Genomic DNA, 20,798 nt, shown 5'->3' with positions numbered 1-20,798 from the left:
GGCCGCATTTCGAACTCTGCTCTGCTGAGGCACTCGGGAAGCAGACAGGCAGCCACAACAACCAATCAGAAAGCACTGGACTCGCCCCTCCCTCCCGCCTCGTTCTGACGCCGGTGGCTAGCGCCGTTTGTGCAGAGGGCGTGGAGGGTCCGAGCCAGCTGCTTCCTGGAGTCCACCTGCAGCGCTCTAGTTGTTGGGACGCTGGGGGGATATAAGGCGGATGTTCCCTCGGCAGCGCAGCGGACGAGCGCAGCGGGCGCGACGAAGGCGCGCCGAAGTTGCGCCTAAGTTAAGCCCGTCTGCGCCCGTCCGCGGCCGGGCGCGGGCCAGGGCCATACCCCCTGTCCCTTCTTCTAGGCTTCTATGCTGGAGTCGAGAGGATTTAGTTGCCTTTCGCAGTAAGCACTTGGGATCGTGCTTACACAGTATGACGGCTGAAGACACTGTAGGCTGCAGCCATTGTAAATTTGCCTTTCACCAAGGGGGTGTCGAAACTAGAGATCAAAATGTCTTGGTCTGTGGACTGCTGAATGTTCGATCTTTACGCAGACACAGCCTTGACATACATGACCTCCTCAGCGATAAGCAATGGGACCTGGTCTTCCTCACGGAAACGTGGCTAGACCAGGACTCCATGCCGGAGATTACTGAGGCTATTCCGGAGGGCTATTCCATACTGAGGCTAGATAGACCCCTAGGTAGAGGTGGGGGAATAGCCATTGTAGCCAAACAGGGTCTCCTATGTCAACTGGAACATATTAAAATTGAGGGTAGCGAAGCTGGCTCCTTTTCCATCTCGGTCAGTGGTAACTGTACCTTGAAAGGCCTTTTAATTTACCGGCCTCCCGGCTCAACAGCGAGATTCAGTGAGAGCCTAGTTGAAGGCATCACGGAGGCTGCACTGCGAGCCAATAAATACTTGGTATTAGGGGATCTCAATCTCCATATAGATGACCCAAATGATAAGACGGCCAGGGAATTCTGTCAAGTGATGACGGGCCTTCAGGTTGAGCAAAAAGTCAAGAGGCCCACACACCAACTGGGACACCTCCTGGACCCGATTTTTGCAAACTGGGACCAAGTGGAAGCCCATGACCCCGTACCTATTCCGTGGTCAGATCACCACCTTATACCCTTTATGATCCATATGCAGGGAAAGCGCCCGGCAGAACCTTCTGCAGATAAATATCCGAGGCGCAGATGGGCGGCCTTCTCTCAAGCTAAATTTAATCAGGCGCTTACAATGAAGGGCAACCCAGGGGGAGAAGGAGCAGAGGAAATTAACATCAACCTGACCCAGCGGATTACGGAGGCCCTGGATCTGGTGGCCCCACTTGGCATGGTAAAGGTGGGGGGCCGTGCTCAAAAAACAGCACCGTAGTATAATGAGGAGGTGCGAGCGGCCAAAGTAGCTTGCAAACGTGCAGAGAGACAATGGAGAGCAGCACTTACTGCTCACGCCAAAACAGGGTATATAGCAAACAGGCGCATCTACCACAGATTGATTAGGAAGGCCAAGACTACATACTTTGGCAAGAGGATTGAAGGAGCAGAACACTCCACTAGAGAATTATTCTCAATTTACAAGTCCCTTTCAGTAGGAAAGCCTGCAGTGGTGCCCAAGGAGCTCTGCTCGGCGGAGGGCTGTGACCGCATAGCAGAGTTTTTTGCAAACAAGGTGGCGACGATATACGCTACCTTCCCTCAGCAGGTTGGTGACAGCCCTAAGTCTGTGGATACGACTAAGATAAAAGGAGATCAGTGATTGACCACCTTTTCTACCCCGTCAACTGAGGAACGTATCCACATTTGCGGGACCATAAAATCCGGTTCTCCAAAAGACCCCACTACACCCAGGCGGCTGATGGGGAGTTTGCAGGTATTGGAACCTTATATTCGCCATCTATTAGATGCTTCTTTTGAGACGCAGACTGCTCCCATTGCCTGGAAACAAGCAATTGTACTTCCTCTGCAAAAAAAAGCCAATGTAAGCTTTAAAAAACTAGAAAATCTCCGCCCCATCTCTCTCCTGCCTTATATGGCGAAGGTTGCGGAAAAGATTGTTAATCGCCAACTGATGAAGTTTGTGGAGGAGGCCTCCCTGTTCCACGACTCTCAGTTTGGCTTCCGCCCCCGCCACTCGACGGAGTCAGCCCTCCTCATGGCGGTAGAAGCCTTGCGACAGGGGGTGGATGAAGGCCAAACTATGGCCTTGATCCTTCTGGACCTGAGCGCTGCATTCGACACTGTAGCACATTCCATCTTGCTACAGTGTCTGAGTGAAGGAGGGGTAACAGGTGCAGCGCTTGGTTGGATTCGATCGTTCTTGTCTGACAGGTGCTTTCGGGTCCGCCTGGGCGACTGCTACTCGAAGGAGATGGGACTTGGACAGGGTGTACCTCAGGGCTCATCCCTGAGTCCGACCCTGTTCAATCTCTATGTCTCCCCTCTAGCGACAATTGTTGAAAAATTCGGGCTGCGCCTGGTGTCCTACGCCGACGACACGCAGCTGGTCATCTCCCTCTCACGCGCGCCCGGTCTTGCGGCGGACATCTTCAGGGACTGCATGCAAGAACTGGCTACCTGGATGTCCGCCAACTGCTTGAAATTGAATGGTAACAAGACCTAGGTGATCGTGGTGGGGGGCGGACCAGCGGCCTGGTCGTCGGCATGGTGGCCACCCTGCCTGGGAGAAATGCCTGTTCCCTGTCAGGAGGTAAGAAATCTTGGCATGTGGCTGGATGCGGATTTAGCCCTGGGCCCTCAGATTGGCCGGGTGGCAGGGGTGTGCTTCGGTGTCCTGAGAACTCTAAGGAAGGTATTAGATCTCCTCCCTATGGCAGCTCGCAGGACGCTGGTGCATGCCCTTGTAACGTCGCGCCTGGATTACGGCAATTTGCTGTATCTGGGGGCGACGGGAAAGGGCATAAACCGCCTCCAGGTGCTGCAAAATGCAGCGGCACGCCTGGTTTTGAGGATCCCCAAGAGGTCTCCCTCTAAAGCAGCGCTTCAGGCATTACACTGGCTCCCGGTTGCGAAAAGGGTAGAGTTCAAAGCTCTCTCTACTTGTCACCGCATTCTGAGCGGTAAAGCCCCGGCTCCGCTGCAGACTCTGGTGGCCTGGTATGAGCCTACGCGCAGTCTTCGCTCCTCCCGCACTGGGCTACTGAAGGTTCCAAGAATAAGGAAAGCTCGTATGGGAGGGAGGTCCTTCAGGTACCTTGCGCCTAAGCATTGGAATGCCTTGCCTCTGGATCTACGGTTGGAACCGTCCGAGACCTTGTTCAGAAAAAGGCTAAAAACCCACTTATACAGCAGGTAGACGTTTTGTGGGTGGTTGGGGCTTCTATTTCCACTTACCATAGCACGGGGACACGCCGGTGCGCGTAACCAGGCGCTCTACAAATGTCCAAATAGGAATAGGTTTGCATCAATCCTTGTGCTGGGCCTGTGTTATTGCATTGTTTGCATCAACCCTAGTGCCTGGCCTGTGTTATTGCGTTGTTTGCATCAGATTCTCCTCGTGCCTGTCCTGTGTTATTGCATTGTTTGCATCAGATTCTCCTCGTGCCTGTCCTGTGTTATTGCATTGTTTGAATCAGATTCTCCTCGTGCCTGTCCTGTGTTATTGCATTGTTTGGATCATATTCTCCTCATGCCTGGCCTGTGTTATTGCATTGTTTGCATCAGATTCTCCTAGTGCATGGCCTGTGTTATTGCACTGTTTGCATCAGATTCTCCTCGTGCCTGGCCTTTATTATTGCATTGTTTGCATAAGATTCTCCTAGTGCCTGGCGTGTGTTATTGCATTGTTTGCATCTGTTTATTCTAGTGCTTGGCCCATTTTATTGCATTGTTTGCGTCAGATTCTCCAAGTCCCTGGCCTATGTTATTGCATTTTTGTTTCTTTAACAGTTTTATATAGCGCAAACTTGACCCGAAGGTATCGGGTATCAGAGCGCTTTACACGAACACCAGTTGCATTACATGAGGACACATTAATTTTTGTTAGGCACGGGGAGATTAAGTGATTTGCTCAGAATCACAGGATTTTGCGCGTCCTTGCCGAGACTCGAACCTGGTTCCCCAGATTTGAGGTTGACCGCGCTAGCCATTAGGCCAACTCCTTTCTCCATTGTATTGCATTGTTGCATTGCATTGTTTGCATAAAATCCTTCTAGTGCCTGACCTGTGTTATTGCATTGTTTGCGCCAGAGTGTCCTCGTGCCTGGCCGCTGACTGCAAGGACACTGCACTCTTCCTGCAGTTTGAATCTACTTCCTATTTATGTAGCAACAGACAGCACAACATGTCTGCCAGAGATATTGTAAGGTCAGAAACAGTAAATAGGTAAGTAGGTATGGTGGAAAACAAACTGTTGAGTAAGATTTTCAACGAAGAAGCTGCTTTGATAGACGGCAAAACATCCATGTGGAAACATCATCAGTAGGACAATGGTACATGGAATGATAATGGTAGATTTATTTACACTTCTGTGCAGTGTGTGCGTGTCACTTATTGTTCTTTTCTTCCACTCTCATTGGATGGTAGTAATTTTAAATATCTTTACATCCAACAGGAAACCATCCTTGAATGTATGAAATGACCATCTATAATGAAGCTAATGTTGTAAGTCTTCAATATTAGAAGAAATAATGAGCTACAGTATTCAGCAAAACATCAGTGCAGTCAGCGACAGAGGAACCTGCACACAAACAGACAGATCCCGGATGAAGCATCAGGGCAGTTCGGTGATTGTAAGAGGCTGAGCTGTGCACCTCCACGCCACTAGACGAAGAAATTACCTCTACAAAATTAAGGCAACAACAATAACCAACAACCTCCTGTATAAACACGTGTCCAACACCAGCTTTGATCGTGGGATCAGTATGATGTGATTACGGCAGTGCTCTGTATTCTAATATAATGACAAGCCATCATTTAGTGCTCTAGGTGAATTGTAAACTCTTTCTGGGTAACTCACAACAGCCAGAGAAAAGCACAACAGAGCGGAGCCAGACAATTGACAGGTAAAGGAAAGAGGAGTTCTTGTATCTACAATACAACAGACTGTCCTAATTTGCACCAGCCAAAAGGGAGATACATCTTTACCCGCAAGCGTGCATAGCCATAATCCAATCTAAAGGCACAATCACCTACAAAGACACCTTCTACGTATTAGGAGTGTGGCAAATGTTTGGTGGCTATTGCATTTTATTGTTAAAACAGAAATCAAATGTGTAAAATACCGCACACATATAAAGTGTGTGAGAAAAACACAAGTGCTTTATCAGCCATGTTGGCCCATTAGGAAATACAGTCAAGGGATATAGACAAATATATACCCGACCCAAAGACACTAACCAAGAAAGAAGAATCATACACATGCAGCAAGAGCTTTAGTTTGTCATCACTACTCAAGCTTCATCAGCACACGTACACAGGACAAAAACCTTTCAAGTACAGTGAATGTGTAAAGAGCTTTAGTCACTTATCAAACCTCCAAATTCATCAGCGAACACACACAGGGGAAAAACCATTCAAGTGCACTGAATGTGCAAAGTACTTTAGTAAATTATCAGAACTACAAAGACACCAGCGAACACACACAGGGGAAAAGCCATTCAAGTGCAGTGAATGTGTGAAGAGCTTTAGTCAGTTATTAAACCTCCAAATTCATCAGCGAACACACACAGGGGAAAAGCCATTTAAATGCAGTGAATGTTTAAAGAGCTTTAGTCGATTATCAGTGCTTCAAAGCCATCAGCGAACACACACGGGGGAAAAACCATTCAAGTGCACTGAATGTGCAAAGTTCTTTAGTGAGTTATCAAGCCTTCGAAGACATCAGCGAACACACACGGGGGAAAAGCCATTCAAGTGCAGTGAATGTTTAAAGAGCTTTAGTCGATTATCAGTGCTTCAAAGTCATCAGCGAACACACACAGGGGAAAAACCCTATCATTGTAGTGAATGTGACAGTAGTTTTCGAGTCTCTTCAGCATTAAGGAATCATCAGCAAACTCACACAGGAGAAAAACGATTCAAGTGCAATGAATGTGGGAAGAGCTTTATTCGATTATCACACCTACAATGTCATCAGCAAACACACACAGGGGAAAAGCCATTCAAGTGCAGTGAATGTGTAAAGAGCTTTAGTCGGTTATCACAACTTCAGTGTCATCAGCGAACACACACAGGGGAAAAGCCATTTAAATGCAGTGAATGTTTAAAGCGCTTTAGTCGATTATCAGTGCTTCAAAGCCATCAGCGAACACACACGGGGGAAAAACCATTCAAGTGCACTGAATGTGCAAAGTGCTTTAGTCGATTATCAGTGCTTCAAAGTCATCAGCGAACACACACAGGGGAAAAACCCTATCATTGTAGTGAATGTGACAGTAGTTTTCGAGACTCTTCAGCATTAAGGAATCATCAGCAAACTCACACAGGAGAAAAACGATTCAAGTGCAATGAATGTGGGAAGAGCTTTATTCGATTATCAGACCTACAATGTCATCAGCAAACACACACAGGGGAAAAGCCATTCAAGTGCAGTGAATGTGTAAAGAGCTTTAGTCGGTTATCACAACTTCAGTGTCATCAGCGAACACACACAGGGGAAAAGCCATTTAAATGCAGTGAATGTTTAAAGAGCTTTAGTCGATTATCAGTGCTTCAAAGCCATCAGCGAACACACACGGGGGAAAAACCATTCAAGTGCACTGAATGTGCAAAGTGCTTTAGTGAGTTATCATGCCTTCGAAGACATCAGCGAACACACACGGGGGAAAAGCCATTCAAGTGCAGTGAATGTTTAAAGAGCTTTAGTCGATTATCAGTGCTTCAAAGTCATCAGCGAACACACACAGGGGAAAAACCCTATCATTGTAGTGAATGTGACAGTATTTTCCGCTTCTCTTCAGCATTAAGGAATCATCAGCAAACTCACACAGGAGAAAAACCATTCAAGTGCAGTGAATGTGTAAAGAGCTTTAGTCGGTTATCACAACTTCAGTGTCATCTGCGAACACACACAGGGGAAAAGCCATTTAAATGCAGTGAATGTTTAAAGAGCTTTAGTCGATTATCAGTGCTTCAAAGCCATCAGCGAACACACACGGGGGGAAAAACCATTCAAGTGCAGTGAATGTGTGAAGAGCTTTAGTCGATTATCAGACCTACAAAGACATCAGTGAACACACACAGTTGAAAAGCCATACCATTGCAATGAATGTTTGAAGAGCTTTAGTCTGTTATCAAGCCTTCAAAGACACCAGCGTAGACACACACAGGGGAAAAACCATTCAAGTGTAGTGAATATGCAAAGTGCTTTAGTCAGTTATCAAGCCTTCGAAGACATAATCGAACACACACAGGGGAAAATCAAGTTCAAGTGCACTGAATGTGCAAAGTGCTTTAGTCATTTATCAAGCCTACAAAGTGATCAGCGAGCACACACGGGGGAAAAACCATTCAAGTGCAGTGAATGTGTGAAGAGCTTTAGACAGTTATCAGACCTACAATGTCATCAGCAAATACACACGGGTAATAAACCCTATTATTGCAGCGAATGTGACTGTAGTTTTCGCAGCTCTTTAGCATGAAGGTGCCATCAGCGAACTCACACAGGAGAAAAACCATTCAAATGCAGTGAATGTGCAAAGTGCTTTAGTTGGTTATCACAACTTCAGAGTCATCAGCGAGCACACACGGGGAAAAACCCTATTATTGTAGTGAATGTGACAGTATTTTCCGCTTCTCTTCAGCATTAAGGTATCCTCAGCGAACTCACACAGGAGAAAAACCATTCAAGTGCAATGAATGTGGGAAGAGCTTTAATTGATTATCAGAGCTACAAAGTCATCAGCGAACACACAGGGAGAAAACATAGAAGGGCGCTGAAAGTGTGAAGGACTTTTGATAGACTAGCAGTAAAGAAGAAAAACAGATAACAGTATTTGCAGAATTATAAAACTGTTTGTTTCCAGAGACTGTTCATATCACTACACAAAGCAAAGCAACATGATGCACCAGGATACACAGTTGGAGGCGAGCACAATGTGGATTAAAAGAAAAGAAACATTCTTGTTTTTTATTTGGTGAAGAAGAGATACAAAGAAAAAAATTAAATCGCACCTGATCACACTTCCTGTAAAAGCAACACTGAACAATACTGGGACTAACAATGGTATTTTCAGCTAACTCGTGGGATTAGTGTCCGCAGAGAGTAGAACGGGATGCAGCTCTATCTGTAGAGAGTAGAGTGGGATGCAGCTCTATCTGCAGAAAGTAGAGTGGTACACAGCTCGGTCCGCAGAGAGTAGAGTGGGACACAGCTCCGTCGGCAGAGAGTATTTTTAAAAAAAATGTTTTTATTGTTGTATCAATATTCCAATCATATACATACAACCAGTTTCCAATTTCGTTACAATGTTATCATCTTATGTTGTAAAGTAGAAACAATAAAGGAGTGCAATTTTCCATTTTCTCCCTGTCTCTTTCGTCTACAAAGAACGTTCATAAACTCTTCCCCCTCCCCCCACAGCACTTACTGAACACACAATTCTCAATATATCTGGTAATGCCTCATGAGTGTATAACTTTATCACTGTTGTAACTGTCGACCCCCTGCCCTTGCACTGCATATGATTCGTATCATTAGATCAGGTTCCGCAACCTGGTCTGCGGGTGAACCATGAACGTGTACGGCTTGTCCAGTAACTAGGTATCCGGTGATACGGGGTGTAGACATAAAACCTTGATTCGCCGGTTCATCGCTAAAGCCTACTCAAAGTGCACCGTAGCGCGTGTGTCGAACTCTAGTAGTAGTGTGTTCCAGTCTAGTGAGATGTGTGTTTTCCTAAGACCTCTGCGTTCCTCTCTCTGCAGTTCTACCCCTTCCGCCTTCCCCCATCTCATTACCTCTCCATGCCAGCTCTCAATGTCCGGTGGCTTAGGTGATTTCCACCTCATCGCTATTGCACGTTTAGCCAACAACAGTGCCAGGTCCACAAATCTAGTAGCAACACTTCTTTTCTTTTCTTTGTATCCCAGACCCAGGACGCCGAAGAGCAGGGACGTGTAAGGTCTGTTCGGGCCACAGCTTTTAAAATCTCATGTATTGTTACCCAATAATGCCCGAGCTTGGGACAGTCCCAGAACATATGCAGAAGGCCCGCGTCTTCCGCGGTACATCTGGGGCATGTATTCGCTGACTCCGGGAACATTGCATGCAGCCTATGTGGAGTCAGGTATGCTCTGTGGACTACCATTAACTGAATGAATTTGAACTTCGGGTTGCGTGCTATTTTCTTGGGATATTTCAGTACCGTTTCCCATTCTTTGTCCCCGAGGGCTCTGCCGGCGTCCACTTCCCAGCGGGTCCGGAGGGGCTGCAGTGATATCGCTCTGCCCAAACGAATGCCGTTGGTCAGCCACTTCGTTAGGTGACTACCCGCCCCCATAAGGTATTGCATTGTAAGTAGTGTGTTCGTATCTGGTTCCTGTCCGTCCCTTGCCCAATGCGTGGTTATGTAATGTGAAATTTGCGCGTGAGTGAGAAACAGTGCCCCTGGAGTCTGGAGTAACCCGGTGAAATCTGCGTGTGATAATAGACTGCCATCCAAGAAAAAATCCCCGACAGTTAACACTCCCGCGTCATGCCATAATTTCAGCCTGCGTTCCGTTAGTGTACCAGTTCCCAGGGGGATCCCCAGCAGCGGTATTGTGGGGGTGTATGTAGAGTGTTTGTTAGCGTATCTGACTGCTGCCTTCCAGTGTTGGAGTGCCAGCCTGAGCAAAGGTGGGCCAGAGTTCATTACCTTGGCATGCGGTAGTAGCAACCGGTGTATCTCTCCTCTTGCCCTATCAGCATCAGATATATTCAGCTCATGAAGGTTGCGGCCCGCTAGCCAGTAGGCCAGCCACTGCAGCTGGCACGCGTAGCTATAAGCAATTAGGTCCGGTACTCCCATACCTCCCCAGTCTGTCGGCAGTTGCAATTTTACCAGGCTGATTCGTCTCCTGCCGGATCCCCACACCAACTCTGTTATGACCGTGTTTAGTGCTTTAAAAAAGGACATGGGTATTAGTATCGGTATGTTTGTGAAATAGTAGAGCATTCTGGGCAGTACCACCATTTTTGAGATAGTGACCCTACCCGCCACCGAGAGCGGCAACGTGGTCCAAAAGTGGACCTGTGTCTTCAGGGTAGTAAGGGCTTTACCTAGGTTACCATCTAGCATATCCTGTGCCCGCCTATAAATCTGTATACCCAAATATTTGAAAGTCTCGGGCGCAATCCAGAAACTATGCGGTGTAAACTGCAGGTGTGTGTCCTCAAGAGACCCATGAAAGCTGAAAGCATACGATTTAATTTCATTTATCGTGAGACCCGACAGTCCCCTGAAATCTCTAAATATCTCTGGCAATGGTGTTAGCGGGCTCGACAGGTCTCTAAGAAACAATAAGATATCATCCGCGTAACCGGAGATAATATGATGAGTGTTTAGACTTGTCATCCCCTTGTCGACCTCCACAGTCCTTACCTTTAGCAGTAAGGGTTCTAAGGCGATAATGAAGAGCAAGGGCGACAGTGGGCAGCCCTACCTAGTCCCTTTTGCTATTTCAAATTGTTCTGAGATACACTTGTTGGAACGGACATGTGCTGTGGGGCCCTTGTATAGTAATTTCACCCATGTAATGTATTCAGGTGGTATGCTGAATCTTGCCAGGACTGCGAACATGTAATCCCATCTCAGGGAGTCAAAGTCCTGTCTAAGGTCCAGGGAAATACATCCTTCCGTGTCTCCCACCCCATCACCCTGTGACATCAACTGACTGAGTCTTCGCAAATTCAGCGCGGTGCTCCTACCCGGTACAAAACCACACTGGTCTGGGTGTATTATGTCTGCGACACAGTGTGAGAGGCGGTTCGCTAGCAGCTTACTAAGGATTTTATAATCTGTGTTTAATAAGGATAGTGGTCGATCACTATCAGAGACACTATCAGTGCTTGTGATGTCGTGTCTGGCAGTGCGTTACCTTCTAGGGCTCCCTTGTACAACGTGTGTAATCTTGGGGCTAGGATATCAATGTATGTCAGGTAAAATTCAGCCGGCAAGCCGTCGGACCCCGGGGTTTTGTTCCTTGGCATCCCTTTAATGGCCTGTCTGATTTCCGCTAGCGATATGGGTTTCGACAACTCAGTTCTTTGTGTAGGTGTCAGTTGTGGGATGTATAAGTCTGAAAGGAAGCATTCCAGCTCATGTTCCGACAGTGTGGCATGTGGACCATATAGGTCAGCGTAATAATGTTTAAATGCGTTGTTAATTTCTAATTGGGGTCGTATTATTGATCCGTCTTGGTCTTTCACCTCCGTTATAGGAGCACCTTCTGGAGCGTTGCGTGTTAAGCGCGCCAGCAGGGGCCCTGCCCTGTCTGCTTGCGTGTGTTGTCTGTTGGTATATTCCCTGTAATCTATTACTCGTAGTTCCTCTAATAACTCCGCATGTTGAATATGCGCCTCTGGAAGTTGAGTGAGGTTGTCAGCCGTACCCACAGTTTCGGTCCCAAGCAATGCCAGGCTACCTTCAACAGCCCGTAATTTGTCTAATACCAGGTGCTTGACCACAACCTTCATGCCCATCGCTACCCCACGTATGGTTGCCTTAAACACGTCCCATTCAATTTGTCTGGTACTGGCTGTGTTCTCATTTTTTGCAAAGTATGCGGTGCTGGCATCTAGTAAAGTGGATCGGAGAACCGAGTCCTCCAATAAGCCTGGCGATAAGCGCCAAGTTGGTACAGGGGTGGGGAGCCTCCCCCACTGTAATGTTAGTTCCACCGGATTGTGATCTGATAGTGTTTTGACCATATGGGTCACCGACAGTATGGACCCGGACAGTGTGCGTGAACAAAATATACGGTCTCTTCTAGTATGTAATTTATGAGGCGGAGAGTAAAACGTGTACTCCCTATGTGTCGTATTCAATGTCCTCCACGCATCAACAAGTTCCCAACCGTCAGCCCAAGACGCTAGTGCCGCAGCTTGCCATCTACTATCAGTGGCATGTAGTGGGGGTGTGATCTATCAAGTGCAATATCTAAGACTGCATTGCAGTCTCCTCCCACCACCCAGTCATGTGCCACCCACCCAGACATTACTCCACTAATATCCTGTAAGAATTTCGATTGCTCCGAGTTGGGCACATATATACAGCCCAGGACTATGCATAAACCATCCAGTATCCCCCTTATGAACACATATCTCCCTTCCTTGTCCACCTTATGCTCCAAGACCCTGAAAGGGACAGTATTCCTGATCCAGAAGGCCGTACCTCGGGAGAACGCTGAATATTCTGTGGCATATAACTGGCCTCTCCATTTCCGTAGTAGCTTAACACCCTCCTCTCTATTCAAATGAGTTTCCTGTATATACGCTATGGATATTTGGCGCCTGTTCAGTTGCGATAGAACTCTATGCCTCTTATGGACTGAGCCTAGGCCCCTCACATCCAGGTGCAGATTTTGTATTTATTAGGGGTCGACATGGCACAAAACATTACTCTTACAAGACATTACTCTGAGGTTCAACTTGAACATCATGCTGGTATACAGTATAAGTGTTACCTTTGTGCTGAACTCCCCAACTAAAAGGCCCCTCCTCTTAAACTGTGAAGGGCCAAACCAAAGTACCCAACTGGGGTAGTAACAAATCACCATTGTGCCTACGCCTGGGGGGTGTGCCCAGACGTCCCCTACTATCAGTTGTCCACCAAAAGTCACACCTCCGTATCACCCCATTACCAATGTGTTGCTCGGTACCTTTTCCCCCCCTTTAAGTAATCAGGCTGACGCACGGCTACTTTACCAAGCTGCATCTGTCACACCAGTGTTCATAAATCTTCCGCCATCTGAGCCGTGATGCGTGGGAACAATTGCACGCTAGTGTCCGTATCTGATGCAGCTGTGTGAGAGCTGGCTTGACTGACGTTTGGCACACTCGTTGAGTCGCCTTGAGTCTGCGGCGGCATCAGGGTCACCTCCATCCATTCAGAGGCGTCCTCCGGGGTGTCGAAGAAGAAGGTCCTGCGGTCATGAATAATTTTGAGTCTCGCTGGGAAGAAGAGTGAGTACTTCATGTTACGCTCCTGCAATGTCCGTTTCACTTCCCAAAAGGACGCCCGGGCTTTCTGCACAGCTTGCGTAAAATCCGGGTAAATGGAAATCGTTTTGTTCTCAAACTTTAGTGGGGTTTTCTCTCGTGCACTTTTCAGTACTGCATCCCAGTCTTTGAAGTGTAGGAGTCGTGCTATTAGTGGACATGGGGGGGGGCTCCTGTTTTCGGCGGCCTTGGGGGCACTCTGTGGGCCTTTTCTACACTGTACATCGGAGTGAGGTCCCCGGGGTCCATAATGGACTGCAGCCAATCTTTCACAAATTTCGTCGGGTTTGTCCCTTCACTGCGTTCCGGCACGCCTAGAATTCGCACATTGTTACGGCAAGAGCGCCCTTCAGCATCGTCCACCTTCTCCCGCAAACCTTTAAGTTTATGTTCCAAGACCTCTAGTCATGTAGAATGTTCAGTCTGCTGGGGAATCAGATCATCCAGCGCAAGCGTTTGTTCAGCCACTTTTTCGGACAGTTTTTTGTGGTCATCTTTGAGCAGCGAAAGGCCCGCTGACATCGTATCCATCCGCAGTTCGAGTGCTTCTCTGGAAGCTCTGATTTCAGCAAGGATAAGGTCTAGTTTGGCTTCCTGTGACCCCAATCCCGTCATTTGAGGAGGCCAGTGGATCTTCCGAACCAGAGGAGTGCACCACCATCCGTGAAACTGGGTCAGGTTTGGGGGCGTTATTCCGCACCATCGTTCCACTACTCTCGACGTGCAGGCTTCTCGGTATCCGGAAGGCGCCCCCACCGCAATCACTCGTGTGTTCGATCCAGCGGCGGTCCGACTCACCACTCACCCCTGCAACCAGCCTCCTTGTCGGTCTGTGTGCCTAGGCCCACCTGTGGCGTAATGTTCTTTGGAGCGCCCAGCTTTGAAAACTTAGCAGTGCCTCAAAGGAAGCTTCCAGGGTCTTCACGGTGTTCTCTACTTTCTCAGCGTTCCATTCTTGGTCTTGCACCTGTACAAATCCTCACCCCCTTCGCTGTCTGAAGTCTTACACTCTCCATGTACTTAGCAGTTAGATCCTTGCAAGTGAGTCCAACAGTGGACCGCGTGTGACGCACCCCCTCCTTTAGCCCTTTCGGAGCACAGTGTTATTGCAGTGCGTGGGGTCCCAGCCTGAGCTCGGAGGCGACTGTCGACGTCAGCCACGGAAAATGGAGGAGGATGTCGTAGGCGAAGGGGGGAGGGAAGGGAAGGCGATAAGGGGTGCGTCTGCACCAGTCCCACGGGCGTCCCCCATCCAGCAGTACAGTGAGTGCAGGGCGAAACAGGTGTGGGGGGGGTCAGCAGGAACAACAACCGCTCTTCGGGCCACCCCGCCGTTCACTCGAATCGCTGGAGGCGGTCAGATCTCACCTCAGATGCAGGGCAATGGCCGCCATCCTCTTTTGTGGGCGTGTCCCGGTAGAATAATCCACCGCGTCTCTCTTATTCCGGGCCCTGAGTCGTCCCGCGGGCAAGGCAGCGCACCCCCCTCTCCCCGGCAAGAGTTCGGAGGGTCACCCCCTTAGGCAATAGTCTGTGCATTGCTTTGCAATAGTCTCTGTGCATTGCTTTGCAATAGTCTCTGTGCCTTGCTTTGCAATAGTCTCTGTGCATTGCTTTGCAATAGTCTCTGTGCATTGCTTTGCAATAGTCTCTGTGCATTGCTTTGCAATAGTCTGTGCATTGCTTTGCAATAGTCTCTGTGCATTGCTTTGCAATAGTCTCTGTGCATTGCTTTGCAATAGCCTTTGCGCATTGCTTTGCAATAGCCTCTGTGCATTGCTTTGCAATAGTCTCTGTGCATTGCTTTCCAATAGTCTCTGTGCATTGCCTTTGCAATAGTCTTTATGCATTGCTTTGCAATAGTCTGTGCGCATTGCTTTGCAATAGTCTCTGTGCATTGCTATGCAATAGTCTCTGTGCATTGCTTTGCAATAGTCTCTGTGCATTGCTTTGCAATAGTCTCTGTGCATTGCTTTGCAGTAGTCTCTGTGCATTGCTTTGAAATAGTCTGTGCATTGCTTTGCAATAGTCTCTGTGCATTGCTATGCAATAGTCTCTGTGCATTGCTTTGCAATAGTCTGTGCATTGCTTTGCAATAGTCTCTGTGCATTGCTTTGCAGTAGTCTGTGCATTGCTTTGCAATAGTCTCTGTGCATTGCTTTGCAATAGCCTCTGTGCATTGCTTTGCAATAGTCTGTGCATTGCTTTGCAATAGTCTCTGTGCATTGCTTTGCAATAGTCTGTGCATTGCTGTGCAATAGTCTCTGTGCATTGCTTTGCAATAGTCTCTGTGCATTGCTTTGCAATAGTCTGTGCATTGCTTTGCAATAGTCTCTGTGCTTTGCTATGCAATAGTCTCTGTGCATTGCTTTGCAATAGTCTCTGTGCATTGCTTTGCAATAGTATCTGTGCATTGCTTTGCAATAGTCTGTGCATTGCTTTGCAATGATCTCTGTGCATTGCTATGCAATAGTCTCTGTGCATTGCTTTACAATAGTCTGTGCATTGCTTTGCAATAGTCTCTGTGCATTGCTTTGCAATAGTCTCTGTGCATTGCTTTGCAATAGTCTCTGTGCATTGCTTTGCAGTAGTCTGTGCATTGCTTTGCAATAGTCTGTGCATTGCTTTGCAATAGTCTCTGTGCATTGCTTTGCAATAGTCTGTGCACTGCTTTGCAATAGTCTGTGCATTGCTTTGCAATAGTCTGTGCATTGCTTTGCAATAGTCTGTGCACTGCTTTGCAATAGTCTGTGCATTGCTTTGCAATAGTCTGTGCATTGCTTTGCAATAGTCTGTGCACTGCTTTGCAATAGTCTCTGTGCATTGCTTTGCAATAGTCTGTGCATTGCTTTGCAATAGTCTCTGTGCATTGCTTTGCAATAGTCTGTGCATTGCTATGCAATAGTCTCTGTGCATTGCTTTGCAATAGTCTCTGTGCATTGCTTTGCAATAGTCTCTGTGCATTGCTTTGCAATAGTCTGTGCATTGCTTTGCAATAGTCTCTGTGCATTGCTATGCAATAGTCTCTGTGCATTGCTTTGCAATAGTCTGTGCATTGCTTTGCAATAGTCTCTGTGCAATGCTTTGCAATAGTCTCTGTGCATTGCTTTGCAATAGTCTCTGTGCATTGCTATGCAATAGTCTATGTGCATAGCTTTGCAATAATCTCTGTGCATTGCTTTGCAATAGTCTCTGTGCATTGCTTTGCAATAGTCTGCGCATTGCTTTGCAATAGTCTCTGTGTATTGCTATGCAATAGTCTCTGTGCATTGCTTTGCAATAGTCTGTGCATTGCTTTGCAATAGTCTCTGTGCAATGCTTTGCAATAGTCTCTGTGCATTGTTTTGCAATAGTCTCTGTGCATTGCTATGCAATAGTCTATGTGCATAGCTTTGCAATAATCTCTGTGCATTGCTTTGCAATAGTCTCTGTGCATTGCTTTGCAATAGTCTGTGCATTGCTTTGCAATAGTCTCTGTGCATTGCTTTGCAATAGTCTGTGCACTGCTTTGCAATAGTCTGTGCATTGCTTTGCAATAGTCTGTGCACTGCTTTGCAATAGTCTCTGTGCATTGCTTTGCAATAGTCTGTGCATTGCTTTGCAATAGTCCCTGTGCATTGCTTTGCAATAGTCTCTGTGCATTGCTTTGCAATAGTCTCTGTGCATTGCTTTGCAATAGTCTCTATGCATTGCTTTGCAATAGTCTGTGCATTACTTTGCAATAGTCTCTGTGCATTGCTTTGCAATAGCCTCTGCGCATTGCTTTGCAATAGTCTCTGTGCATTGCTTTGCAATAGTCTCTGTGCATTGCTTGGCAATAGTCTATGTGCATTGCTTTGCAATAGTCTCTGTGCAGTGCTTTGCAATAGTCTCTGTGCATTGCTTTGCAATAGTCTGTGCATTGCTTTGCAATAGTCTCTGTGCATTGCTTTGCAATAGTCTGTGCACTGCTTTGCAATAGTCTGTGCATTGCTTTGCAATAGTCTGTGCATTGCTTTGCAATAGCCTCTTCGCATTGCTTTGCAATCGTCTCTGTGCACTGCTTTGCAATAGTCTCTGTGCATTGCTATGCAATAGTCTCTGTGCATTGCTGTGCAATAGTCTCTGTGCATTGCTTTGCAATAGTCTCTGTGCATTGCTTTGCAATAGTCTCTGTGCATTGCTTTGCAATAGTCTTTATGCATTGCTTTGCAATAGTCTGTGCATTGCTTTGCCATAGCCTCTGTGCATTGCTTTGCAATAGTCTCTGCCTGTGCAATAGGCCTGACCCTAGGCTTCCGGAGTTCTTGATCACCAAAGGCTCCAGTGATCTAAGCCCGACCAGGGCTATGTCCGACCAGGGCTGTAGGCCGCGTTGGGAGCGCGTTAGGGACGCGTAAAGGGGCGCAGGGCGCAGAACTCTGCCCGTTTCACTCCAGCATTTAGGGGAGGACACAGAATCTGGGAAAGCCAGTGGGAAGGATTTTCCAGGAGGAGAGTTCAGTGAGATAATCTGAAACACAATAGTGCTGGTGATCTGGCTGGTGCATTCTGTGAACCACTTTTGTCGGGAGCAGCCTGCCATCATGCCCTGATAAACACAACTCTAGTCCCAAGCCAGTGACCTCAGCAAATGCAAAGACATTCATAGTTATAGTCTCCTGCATCTGATTCTTGCCATCTTCATGTGAAACGTTGGCGTTATCATGTCTGCTGCGCACACTTTGTTCATATGTGTACAATTTAAGTGTGTGCAGCTGATCACTGTCTTGGACAGAGCTCTGCCTGTGAACACCCCATGAGAAGCATTGGTGGTTCAGTGGTAGAATTCTCCCCTGCCACGCGGGAGGCCCGGGTTCGATTCCCGGCCAATGCAAGACTGCATTGTTTTGACTTTGTTTTCAAAAGGAAATATATGAACTCAGTGGGGAATAAAATGGTAAGCAGTGACCCCAACGTGATTGGAACACACAACCTTCTGATCTGGAGTCAGACGCGCTACTGTTGCGCCTCGAGGTCCGTACACTTACAGCCTTCGAGCCAGATCAGCAAATGCTGTGGGCCTTTTGACTTATTTTCCCCTCCTCATATGCCTACAGTTGTATTACAGGGCTAGGCCTTTTGTTTTCTATCCTAATTATGAAATTGACTGCAGGTGCAGAGAGAACGCAGAGGATTGAAATGTTCAGGTAAAGGGTCTTAAGCAGGAGAGAGCAGAGGTACGTATCTGTGTTTCATGCCGGCAAAAGGGTACTTCCCTGGGTGGGCTTGAACCACTAACCTTTCTGTTAACAACCGAACGAGCTAACCGATTGCACCACAGAGAATAATAACTGTAGCAGTGTTCCTGAGACTCAGTATATATCTTGATATGCGTGTGCCTGCCTGGGGCTTGTGTTATATAAGGCGTCTTTATGCCATACAACATTTCTCATTTGCTTAGTGTCTTGTTACTGTTGGATGTTATGATGACTAGACTACTGTCTAATGGTGTTAGAGCCAGTATTACTACCGGTCCCAGTGTATGAGACACATACATGACTTTTCTGTTGCCTGCTTAGCATAGCTCCCTGCTCCTCTGTAGGTGTGCTACCAGCCAGTAAGGCGTGTGTCTTGCCCATCAGATGTGTTATGTTAGACTTGACTTCTCTGCGAGCAAAGTCTCCCTCCCATAGCAGGTGCTTCCTCTGAACTCTTGACTTGTAAGACTTCTGGGAAAGGCCCTCCCTAGCCCCTCACTCAGATAGATACATTTACCTTCAGAGCTCAGCTTTGGAGAAAGAGATTGGGGAGAGAGCAAATAGGGGAAGGCCCACGGTGCACACTTTATTTTACATAAAAGCTCGGGCTTGTGGGAGGACAGGGACAAGAGGGTTCTCAGGGAAAGAAATCCCAGGAGTATTGATGGCTGGGCCCTGAAACACAACAATCCCGGATAGGCCAGGCACAAGATGCCTGTGCAATAGGCCTGACCCTAGGCTTCCGGAGTTCTTGATCACCAAAGGCTCCAGTGATCTAATCGCGATCAGGGCTGTAGGCCGCGTTGGGAGCGCATTAGGGACGCATAAAGGGGCGCAGGGCGCAGAACTCTGCCCGTTTCACCCCAGCATTTAGGGGAGGACGCAGAATCTGGGAAAGCAAGTGGGAAGGATTTTCCAGGAGGAGAGTTCAGTGAGATAATCTGAAACACAATAGTGCTGGTGATCTGGCAGGTGCATTCTGTGAACCACTTTTGTCGGGAGCAGCCTGCCATCATGCCCTGATAAACACAACTATAGTCCCAAGCCAGTGACCTCAGCAAATGCAAAGACAATCATAGTTATAGTCTCCTGCATCTGATTCTTGCCATCTTCATGTGAAACGTTGGCGTTATCATGTCTGCTGCGCACACTTTGTTCATATGTGTACAATTTAAGTGTGTGCACCTGATCACTGTCTTGGACAGGGCTCTACCTGTGAACAACCCATGTGAAGCATTGGTGGTTCAGTGGTAGAATTCTCGCCTGCCAGGCGGGAGGCCTGGGTTCGATTCCCGGCCAATGCAAGGCTACATTCTTTTGACTTTGTTTTCGAAAGGAAATATATGAACTCAGTGGGGAATAAAATTGTAAGCAGTGACCCCGACGTGATTTGAACACTCAACCTTCTGATCTGGAGTCAGACGCGCTACGGTTGCGCCACAAGGTCTTAACACTTACAGCTTTCGGAGCCAGATCAACAAATGCTGTGGGCCTTTTAACTTATTTTTCCCTCCTCATATGCCTACAGTTGTATTACAGGGCTTGGCCTTTTGTTTTCTATCCTAATTATGAAATTGTCTGCAGGTGCAGAGAGTACGCAGAGGATTGAAATATTCAAAGAAAGGGTCTCACGCAGGAGAGAGCAAAGGTATGTATCTGTGTTCCATTAAAGTGCTTCAAGCAGGCAAAATGACACATCCCTGGGTGGGCTTGAACCACCAACCTTTCGGTTAACAGCCGAACGTGATAACCGATTGCGCCACAGAGACTAGTGACTGTAGCACCTTTCCTTAGACTCAATATATATCTCGATATGTGTGCGCCCTTTCTGGAGCTTGTCTTATATAAGCCATCATCATGTGAAACGTTGGCGTTATCATGTCTGCTGCGCACACTTTGTTCATATGTGTACAATTTAAGTCTGTGCACCTGATCACTGTCTTGGATAGAGCTCTGCCTGTGCACAACCTATGTGAAGTGTTGGTGGTTCAGTGGTAGAATTCTTGCCTGCCACGCGGGAGGCCCGGGTTCGATTCCCTGCCAATGCAAGGCTGCATTCTTTTGACTTTGTTTTCTAAAAGAAATATATGAACTCAGTGGGTAATAAAATGGTAAGCATCCCATCTTCACTGTGTTATGTTAGACTTGACATCTCTGCGAGCAAAGTCTCCCTCCCATAGCAGGTGCTTCCTCTGCACTCTTGACTTGTAAGACTTTTAATTTGACTGTTAAACAACAATTCATGTCTATGAAAGATGCCACTTTCTCTTTACTGCATATTGAAAAGCTGGAACCGATTGAGCGAGAAGCTTTCGCTGTGGTCTGGGCTTTGAAGAAGCTAAGACCCTACTTGTTTGGGTCTCACTTCAGGGTTCAGACAGACCACAGGCCCCTCAGATGGTTGATGCAGA

General features: G+C 47.3%; 1 protein-coding gene and 1 non-coding gene across 2 annotated transcripts; one reads left to right on the top strand and one right to left on the bottom strand.

Moving 5' to 3' along the window:
* Window positions 1-427: 427 nt before the first annotated feature.
* LOC144806520 (uncharacterized) lies at window positions 428-8,484 on the top strand. The gene is made up of 2 exons (XM_078672861.1): window positions 428-1,342; window positions 5,312-8,484. Exons 1-2 carry the CDS (start codon window positions 428-430, stop codon window positions 7,148-7,150), a joined length of 2,754 nt encoding a protein of 917 aa, XP_078528987.1. The 3' UTR covers window positions 7,151-8,484.
* An 11,598-nt stretch (window positions 8,485-20,082) lies between these two features.
* On the bottom strand, window positions 20,083-20,156 carry TRNAN-GUU (transfer RNA asparagine (anticodon GUU)). Its single transcript has one exon. It is a non-coding gene; the product is annotated as a tRNA-Asn (tRNA).
* Between the last annotated feature and the right edge of the window lie 642 nt (window positions 20,157-20,798).

The sequence above is a fragment of the Lissotriton helveticus genome, assembly GCF_964261635.1.
Source record: "Lissotriton helveticus chromosome 1_1 unlocalized genomic scaffold, aLisHel1.1 SUPER_1_unloc_8, whole genome shotgun sequence".
Taxonomy (NCBI): domain Eukaryota; kingdom Metazoa; phylum Chordata; class Amphibia; order Caudata; family Salamandridae; genus Lissotriton; species Lissotriton helveticus.
Note: the sequence above shows the minus strand (reverse complement) of the source record. Positions and strands in the feature narration are given on the sequence as shown.